The sequence below is a fragment of the Zootoca vivipara genome, chromosome 2, assembly GCF_965207765.1.
Source record: "Zootoca vivipara chromosome 2, rZooViv2.hap1.1, whole genome shotgun sequence".
Lineage (NCBI taxonomy): Eukaryota > Metazoa > Chordata > Lepidosauria > Squamata > Lacertidae > Zootoca > Zootoca vivipara.
In genome coordinates this window covers 82,623,217-82,632,717 of record NC_142584.1, presented here as the reverse complement: position 1 = coordinate 82,632,717, position 9,501 = coordinate 82,623,217, and the positions used below count along the sequence as shown (strand labels likewise).

The 9,501-nt window shown below is 42.1% G+C and overlaps 1 protein-coding gene across 3 annotated transcripts in view; it reads left to right on the top strand.

The window, feature by feature from the left end:
- The first annotated feature begins 1,107 nt into the window (after positions 1-1,107).
- The window catches only part of ABTB1 (ankyrin repeat and BTB domain containing 1), a 38,963-nt gene continuing 30,569 nt past the window's right edge, over positions 1,108-9,501 (top strand). For 2 of the 3 annotated variants that reach the window (XM_088662341.1, XM_035106466.3), the window contains exons 1-5: positions 1,108-1,602; positions 4,245-4,307; positions 5,869-5,924; positions 8,557-8,701; positions 9,333-9,492. In XM_088662341.1, the coding sequence (XP_088518467.1) occupies positions 1,547-1,602; positions 4,245-4,307; positions 5,869-5,924; positions 8,557-8,701; positions 9,333-9,492 (480 nt within the window). In that variant the 5' untranslated portion in view covers positions 1,108-1,546. Of the gene's footprint in view, positions 1,603-2,740; positions 2,760-4,244; positions 4,308-5,868; positions 5,925-8,556; positions 8,702-9,332; positions 9,493-9,501 lie in introns of those variants that run through there. The other variant, XM_088662342.1, reaches the window with a different exon arrangement.

The following is a 9,501-nucleotide window of genomic DNA, read 5'->3' as shown; positions in this document are numbered from 1 at the left end:
AGTAGTACTTCCTTTTGTCTATCCTGAACCACTTAGCTTCAGTGGACAACTCAGGTACTAAAATTATGAGGGAGCAAAACATCTATTTACTATGACATAGCTGTCAAGTTTTCCCTTTTCTCCCGAGGAAGCCTATTCAGCATAAGGGAATTTCGCTTTTAAAAAAAGGGAGAACCTGACAGCTGAATAATTGGACACACCTCTATCACGCCTCCCCTTACCCTAGTTTTTTTTACCAAATTAAAAAGTCTCAGGCAATTAGCAGCTTAAAATGTAACAAAGCCGTCGCCTCCACAACTCCTATTTGTCAAGCTACTGGTATCATCTGCGGGTAAGCAATGGGCGTCCCAAATGTACACACCTCGGTTTAACTGCGAAGTGCATGCGGTTTTAAGATTGCCTTTCGGATTAAAGCTGGTTTGAGGGGAAACACATCAAGCGGCAGTATTTCTCAAGAAACTGGGTTGTGTGCATACGGATTCAACAAGGGGGGTGTGTGCATTGGAGACAGAGAAAAGGATAATGTGGTAAAAAAAAACCCTAAACCGTTGATAGCCTGTCTCCATAATGGAATTGCACCAGTTCCTTGAACACTTCCGTCGCCCTTTTCTGCATCTTTTCTAGCTCGACAACATCTCTTATTTTGGAGACGAAGAGAATTGAACCGAACAGGCTTCCTTCCATACAATAAAAACTTGAGTAGGAAAGCGCATGGATGGATGCCTCCCTATTCTGCTTCTCCTACTTGCTTGCGGCCCTGCAACGAGAGACACTGGGAGTTTATATTCCTCCCGGTCTCCTGACATTTATTTATTTATTTTCTTTCAATTCCTCTGGGGAGAGACCACCACGCGAAGAACACGGCGCCAGAAATAACCAGGAAGCTCCCTTCCGCGAGCGGACAAAGGAATTGTCCGCTTCAGCCTCGCTCCGACCGAGGCTTCCGGCTCACAGCATGGGGAGCGCTGGAGGAGCCCGAACTTTTTAAAAACACGAAGCCTTTTGAAAATTGCATATAAATATATAGAGGCACAAACGCCGGTGCTAATCCTCGCTCTTGGCTCTTGGAGAGGAGGAGGTGGCGGCATCTAATCGCGGGCGAATCACAGAACGAACCGAGGCGGACTCTCGTGCAAACGGGGCGCAGGAGGAGGAGAAGCGCGCGCGGCGCCTGGAGAAGCGGCAGCTGCTGCTCGCCCGTCCGGGGCTTTGCCAGGCGGCGGGGGGAATTAAAGCTGCACAGGCACGACGCCGGCCTTCCGCAGCCGCAGCCCCCTTGAACGCCGACGCCGCTGCCCGGTATTCTAGGCTGACCTAGGCGAGGTGGGCGGGCCTGCGCGCCGCCGGGTCCTCCAGGAAAGGGCGGGGAGCGGGGCCGGCCTCCTCGCTGGTGTGGAGCAGCCTCTCCGGCGCCGTGTTTACATCCGGCGCCGCTTGCCCTGGGCTGCCCTGCTGCTGCTCTTCCTCATCCTGGGCCTCGGCCTGCTCCCGCAGAAGCCGCCTTCGCTCCCCTAGGCCGGGTCAATGCGGCGTTTTCCGGCGGGCTATGGACACCAGCGACCTCTTCACCAGCTGCAAGAAGGGCGATGTTTTCCGAGTGCGGTGAGGCCCTTGCCCAGGTTGTGGGGTGGGGGGGGTCTCCCGGGAAAGGGCCACACACCCCATCGGTGCTGCGCCTTGGCAGAGGCTGGGGCTAGGGAGCTTAATAGGGGGCTGTCCCTTGAGGTTCCGGTTTGGGGAGCACCTGAATGGCAGGTGGAGGTTTAGGGGCTGCACTGGGACTTAAGGTAAAGTCGTCTATCCCCCCTAGCTTTCCTCGAAGTTTGTTGTATGTGTTTAGGATGTTTAGATGTCTCTTCTAGACAGCAGCAAAAAGGGCTGCCTGAGAAGTAAAACTGGGAAGCTATTTAGAACAAGCTTCTGGGCTTGTTTGCACACATGAAAGCAATAACATGGGTGAGAGGGCTCTGGGCATGTACAAAGTGCCTTCGGTAACCCCAGCTAATGCCTTCTCCACCAATCTAGGCTTAAAGGGAGGAGAGTGTTCCAGATAGGAGCTTCGAAGTTCTAGGCAAGGCGGATTTCTGGCACACACGACTTTTAGAAAGCAAACGTGGGGCATAGGGGCAGTACTGGCTGGGGCTGAAAAAAAATAGAATGGAGGATATTGGGAGCAACCAGTGATATTTTGGAGGGAGATGGTCACAGATCTGTGAGGAGAATAGGGATCAAGCATGGACTGGATAACTTAGTTCTGTTGGGTGTGGCAGCTCTTTGGTCTTCAACTGGTGGGTTGGAACCCATGACTGTCACAGCCTGATCTAACATGTTGCAGCAGCAGCAAGACCATCATACAAATATGTGTTAATTTTTTTTTGTTTAAAAAGGGTTTCCAGATGCATGTTTTGGTTAAAAGTTGAGTCCTAGGTCTGGGAACACTGAAGATTATTGTGGCAGAGAAAAGGTTAGGGGGCAGATAAACAGTTAGGAAGCAAATTTCTTTTCAGAAATTATTTTCACCTGCCTGTATTTGCCAAACTCCCCCCCCCAAGCTACTCATATTTGGCAATAGAATGGGTGCTACTGTGTTGCTTCATGTCCCTAATGGGAGGCCCCAAGTTCTTGCTGTGTTTTTAAAAAGGAAAACAACTTTGCCTCTTCTGCCTATCAGCTCAGCTTCCTGTCCTGAAACAGCTGACTACTTTAGATATCCCCTGAGAGCAGGACCAAAAAGAAACAGATGCACAAAAAGGCAAATGGTATTTTAAGGCTTTATAAACACATTTTCTCCTTTTTTAAACTGAAGATGTTGTAAAATATAAACTATATGCTGCTTTTCCACACACGTGTGCCCAGCATGACTGAACAGAATACAAGCACTGTCACAAAACACATCATTGCAAAGACAAAACAGTTAACATGACAGTAAATCATGAATACAAGCATAAATATATACCAATCGTATGTGAAAAAAATCTATTAATTAATTTCCTGATTCATTGGATTAAGATGTAGTAACAGCTAGAAAAGTACTGTTGATCACAATATTATATCAATTCAAATTCATTGTGATGTGCATAATCACCATAAGTGATGCTAACCATCAATTTCAGTGTCACTCTTAAGAACTAGTAAAAATCACAACACTTATAGCTTTCAGTTGCAACAAAATTTACAAGCAGAATCACAAAAAGGACAACAGTAGCAGCATACTTGGAGAACACCAACCAGTTGTTTTAAGATTTTTAAATAATGGCTAATTTTTGCTCATGATTTTAAAATGTCATTTATATTTAAATTCATTCTAACCCCCCCCCTTGCCTTTTTATTTTATTTTTGCAACCACCCTGTGAGATAGTCTAAATTCAGAGACAGGGACTGACTTTATCCCCAGTCCTAGTCCAGTACTCTTAACCATTGCACCATACTAACTCTGCTTCTTTAAGGCCTTTCCAGAAAGCAAAATAGAAACACAAACTATTTATCTTTGTGTTTTCTGTGTTCCTTATAATCTGGATATGCACTGTAGTGCCCCCATAGAATTGGTGGGAATATTTGTCACTAACTTTTTAAAGGAAAAAAACGAGGGGAGGTGTGTGCTGCTGTAATGTAGAGCAATGTGATGCCTCCAGATGTTAGACTAAACTGTCCATCATTTCTCAGATGGCCAGGGCCGATGGGAGGTGGAATCCAAAACATCTGGAGGGCAGCATGTTGGTTTCTTCTGATATTTAGGAAATTACACGCTTAAAAATCAATGGTGGGGGTAAAGGAGAATAAATGTAATGTGAGGGGAAATAGCCTTGCTATTTTGTGTCCCTTCTTTTAAAAGTTGCATGGGCACTCCCAAACTCGAGTATTCTGTGAACCGCCCTGAGATGTTATGATGAAGGGCAGTCTAATCTAATCTAATTTCTGAAGCTGTTGCTAAAGTGAGTTAGATGAATTCTTAAGTCAGGGTCTCCAAACTAAGGCCCGGGGGCCGGATGTGGCCCAATCACCTTCTCAATCCGGCCCACAGACGGTCCAGGAATCAGCGTGTTTTTACATTAGTAGAATGTGTCCTTTTATTTAAAATGCATCTCTGGGTTATTTGTGAGGAATAGGAATTTGTTCATCCCCCCCCCAAAAAAATATAATCCAGCCCCACACAAGATCTGAGCAACAGTGGACCGGCCCCCTGCTGAAAAAGTTTGCTGACCCCTGTCTTAAGTGCTAAAGCTGTGCCCTTGTTTGTCTTTCAGATACCTTCTTGAACAGAGAGATGTTGAAATCAATGTCCGGGATAAATGGGACAGTACCCCTTTGTGAGTGCTTTGGCCTTGAGACATACATGCTGTTTGGTAACTTATACAGGATTTAAAGAAATGCTTCCAGGCATTGCAACGGTTCCTCATTTTACTTCTGTTGTTGTGTTCAAAAAAGAAAACATTTTTCTTATATCCTTCTCCTACAATCTGCTCCCCATTGTCTCAAGTTTTCAGTGTGCCCATGCTGTCTTTTGTTGGCAAGACCTGCTGTTGGAAATAATTTTCCTCATTCAGAACAATATTCTGGAAGGCAGTTGAATGCCTGCCACTGCTTTTGGGATAATTTGTGGCAACCATTTTACTAGCATGCTAAGAAGAGGCCTGCTCCAATTGCGCCATTGGCTCATCTTGTCTAGCTCTGGTTAGCCGTAATGTTCTGGGAAGGTTGCAAACAGGACATGAAGACAACAGTCTTCTCTTGTTTGTCCCCAATATATGTTCATCAGCACTATGCTACGTCTGTCATAAAAGAAAGTATAGAATGGGAATCCCTGGAGTTGTACAATGTGTCCTTGGGATATTGTCTTGTCAGCCTTTATATGATTGCACTGACTGCTGATCTATTTCCACATAAAATTCAAGGTACTGGATCTTATGTTGAAATCCCTAAGCATCTTAGGACCTAGGTTACTTTTCCTGCATGAACTTTCCTATCACCTGTGATCATTGCTGGAGTTCTATCGCCTTCTGAAGTGAGGTGGGTGGGAATTGGGAAAGGGATATTTTTCATTTTGCTGTCTCCAGGGAGGCCCACCTAGCACTAACTAGTCTGTCTTTACAGTGACAGATGGAAGACTTTTTATTCACCCACAACTTTTAATGTCAACTTTTAGAAGTTTTTAAAAATCTGGGATTGGGTTTTACATGAGAGTTATTGTTGTCTTTATCTTGCTAATGGAAACTGCTCTGAAAGTCTCGACTAATAGAGCAGGATGTAGATACTTGCAATAGAAATAATAAGCATGTACCCTAAAGTTCCCTAAAGTTCTTGTTGGTAAGGCTATCATACAGTGTTGGGGCTGTTGTGCAGATTTCACCTCTCTCAATGTTGTCCCATAGAACTTGATGGGAGCACTGAAAACCAAGGCAGCTCCGTTTGCAAGGTCCCACCCCTTCATCTGCCTAGCCCTAGTCCACATCTCTTTTTTCTACTAGCACATGAAGCAAGTGCATATCTCATCACTAGAAAAGGAGTGGGAAAAGACCCTTCTTCTCCTTGTCACAACAGAAAGAAGTGAGAATGCTATGGAGAGGACTGGATCAATTTCTTGTAAGGAATTAACACCATGGGGGGGGGGAGCCAACGTGGTGCCCTCCAGACGATGTTGGACTACAACTTCCATCTTCCATCATCTGCAGCTGCTGCGAGTTTGACTCCAACAACAACTGGAGGGCAACACATTCGCTGTCCCAACCTAATGTGATTTTAGGATCTTAATTAGATTGCAAAGTTGGTGCTGTGGGAGGACTTTTGAAGGCCATGATACATTGAATCAGCAAAACTTAGAAGTTTTCATTTCTAACTGTCTCATTCATAACTCATTCCTTGTGTTAACAGGTATTATGCTTGTCTCTGTGGACATGAAGAGCTTGTACGGTATCTTTTAGCCAACGGTAAGAAAAACCTGATATGCTTCTCCTGGAGACTGTGTGCCCAATATATATGGTCACCTGTGTGTCTCTTGAATTGTCACTGAAGGTACACCAGAATCAAAACAGTATAATCCTGCTCTGATGGGAAACTGCATAGCTGCTTTTGACTTGTTATGCTAATCAAACAGCTAGAATCTTATTTTGCAAGGAAAACTTCCTCCCACGATAGTGGTGTTAGTACAGGGCTCAGTTTTTTTAAAAAAGTTTATAGTACTAGCCCTAGAGTGACATTAAAATTGGATCTTAGCCAATGTGAAGAGCTGCTATTTTTAATCTACTGTAGTCTGTTTGTTGCCATTTTGTTTAAAAAATGCACCTAAAAGTAAATGTCCATTTGATGTTTTACTACATTTTATATACAGTGGTATCTCTACTTACGAATTTAATGCGTTCCGAACACACATTTGTAAGTAGAAAAAAATTGTAAGTCGAATCCCATAGGAATGCATTGGGAGAAAAAATTCGTAAGTCTAAGCAACCCTATCTAAAAATTCGTAAGTAGAACAAATCCTATCTAAACCGCATCCAAGATGGCGGACGGAGCTCCATTTGTAAGTAGAAAAATTTGTAAGTAGAGTTATTTGTAAGTAGAGGTACCACTGTATGCTGTAAGCCATGCAGAGTGAGTGAGGGAACCCAGCAGGATCGGTGGGGTATAAATAATAACAAATAATAATAATAATAAATATTAATAACATTTTTTATTATTAATAATAATAATTCTCATTTTTTTTGCTTTAAAAAAGCAAATGTTAAGGCTCCTTGTTGGTACATTTAATATTTCTGTTCTTATCATAGCACCCAGCAGGGCAAAAATAAATGGATTTAGTGTTTGGCTTTACTAGTAGGAATAAATTCACCAGTAATACACTGAATCAGTAGCTGCCACCATTTATTGAGTGACTAGTAAGAACAGTTATCACCAGGAATATGTGCTTTCGCTTGCAGATCTATCTAGGTTACTAAGTAACAAGTCTGCCAGCATCCATTCTTGAACCACCCAGCTCCCAAGGGCATTATTGCGCTGTTTCTTAGTAACTTGGCTAAAAGGACAAAGGCAATAATGTAGGGCAGAGCTTTCCAAACTTTACATGTTGGTGGTACACTTTTTAGACAGGCAAGATTTCACGACACAGTAATTCAGTTTTACTAGCAAAACCGGAGTTACTAACCAGTTTTACTAACTAAACCGGTTAGTACAAGCAAACTAACCCTTTTCCAGCCCTGGGAGCACTATGGAGAGCATTCGTGTGACTCACCTACACACTGCAGCCAACACACTAATGTGTCGCGACACACAGTTTGGAAAACTCTGGTGTAGAGTGAGATAACCTTACTTCTCTCACCCACACCATCAAAATACGTTGATTTCATTTAATCAATGTTAGGTCTGTTGTTTAACAGGTACAAAGAATATAAATTCAGTCAGAGAAATAAAACAAAAGCATGGTTTCTAACTTTATTTATCAGAAAATTTATAAACCACCAACACAATTATTTTTGAAGTGGTATACAATACAGTCATTAAAAATAACAAAATTGTACATTTATAAAATCATAAGATGACTCAGGCTGAATCAGATTAAGTCTTTAAAAACACTTGGTGAAGCAAATATATTTTCAGCAGGTGACAAAACATCAGGATTGTAGGTGCCTTTCAGATTTCCATAGGAACAACATTCCAAACTTGGTATTAGATCATAATTCATAGTTTACAGCTAAAGCATATAATAATCCTTCTTGGGATAAGAAATCCAAATCATGCCGGAGTGGGGGAGGGTTGTTGAATTTGGTTAGCATAGCTTGTCAGTAAACAGTAGCTACATGCAGACTATATTAGAAATGGGTATATTTCAACCAATGCAGGCACAGACTTAAGAGAGAATTATATTGAATAAAGTTTATATTCCTAACTGTAGTTAAACACACAATCAAAAAGTTGTTTTGATTTTTCTGGGAAGCTTTTTAGCTTGCTTCTAACTTGTATTTTACTAAATATTTACAGTGTACTTTAGAAGAGATAGTTTTCTCTGTTTTTTAAATTATAATAACTTTTCTCCAAGGAGCTCGAGGTGGTGTTCATGGTTCTCCTCCTCAGTTTATCTTCTCATCAACCCTGGGAAGTAGACTTGGAGACAATGACTGTCCCAAGGTCACCCAGCGAGCTTCATGGCTGAGTGTGGATATGAACCCTGATCCTCATCCAACACTCTGACCACAATCCAGCTCATAGTGTAGCACACTGGATCACAGTGGTATGGGTATAGCATAAATGTTTTCTGTGAAATATTGTAGAATGTATGCAGCTTCATGCAGCTATTTTCTTTTAAAACTGAGTAGTCTTGCAGTTGTCCCAAGGCAGAAATTAAGAGACTGGATATTATGGTTGAATGTTAATTTTACTTCATGAGCTCTGCTTTAGACCAGAAGAACATATGGAAGTACTTGTAATGAGGGATGAATGTTGCTTCAGTTGTTTAGTGGAAGCAGTTCTTAGTTCTGTTCTGCAAAGAAAGACAATATCACATATGTAAATGATATGCCTCTTGTAATATGGCTTCAAACCTAAATGCCAGTTGGTATTGGTTTACAGGTGCCAAATGTGAAGCAAACACCTTTGATGGCGAGCGTTGTTTATATGGGGCCCTGAGTGATGCTATTCGGCGGGTGTTAAAGGAGTATAAGCAGATCACAGCAAAGTGCATGAAGAGAGACTACTATGATGTCTTCCTTCAACGGTAAAGAGAGAAGGGATGCCTTCATTGCAGGCTATTAAACATTAAAATGCACCTGTTTCCATTGGACTGCCACACCCACTCCTCGTTTTGTTTAAGGAGTTTATATATATATATATTTAATTCCCTCCCCACTGAAAAAAACTTATCATGCAGTATGCATGATAAAACTGATTAATCACTATCTACTGCATAAGTGGCAAAAGTAAATAAGACTACTTAATATATATACTGCATGTGTGTGTGCAATCCTGTTTATGGAATGCTGTCCCCAGGGAGGCTCACTTGGAGCAATCATTATATAACTTTAGGCATCAGGCAAAAACTTCACTTTTTCTCCATGGCATTGAATCATAATTCCCTGTGGCCTCCTTGAGTGGTTCAGATTCTGCCTTTTTAAGAACAGGATTGTCATTTCATTTTTTCATTGTTTTTCTTTGTGCTGGTTTTAATGTATGTTTTTCTTTGTTTATATATTGTAAGTCACTTTGAGTTCCCTTGGTAAGAAAGGGACCAATTAATAAATAATAAAGCATTATTTTAGAACCTTGATTTTGAAGGAACAAGCTGCTCGCAATTGCTGAGTCCTCCAGTTCAGTTTTTTTCAGACTTGTTGTTCTCATTCTCCTTGCAGACTTCTGGAACAGGGTTACCAGAGTGACATTGTATTCATTGTGCATGGGAAGTCTTTCTGTGCCCATCGCTGCATTCTCGGTGCCCGGAGTGCATATTTTGCAGAAATGTTTGAGACCAAGTGGAAGGGGAAGAATATAATAGCACTAAAGCATCCATTGGTGAGAAGA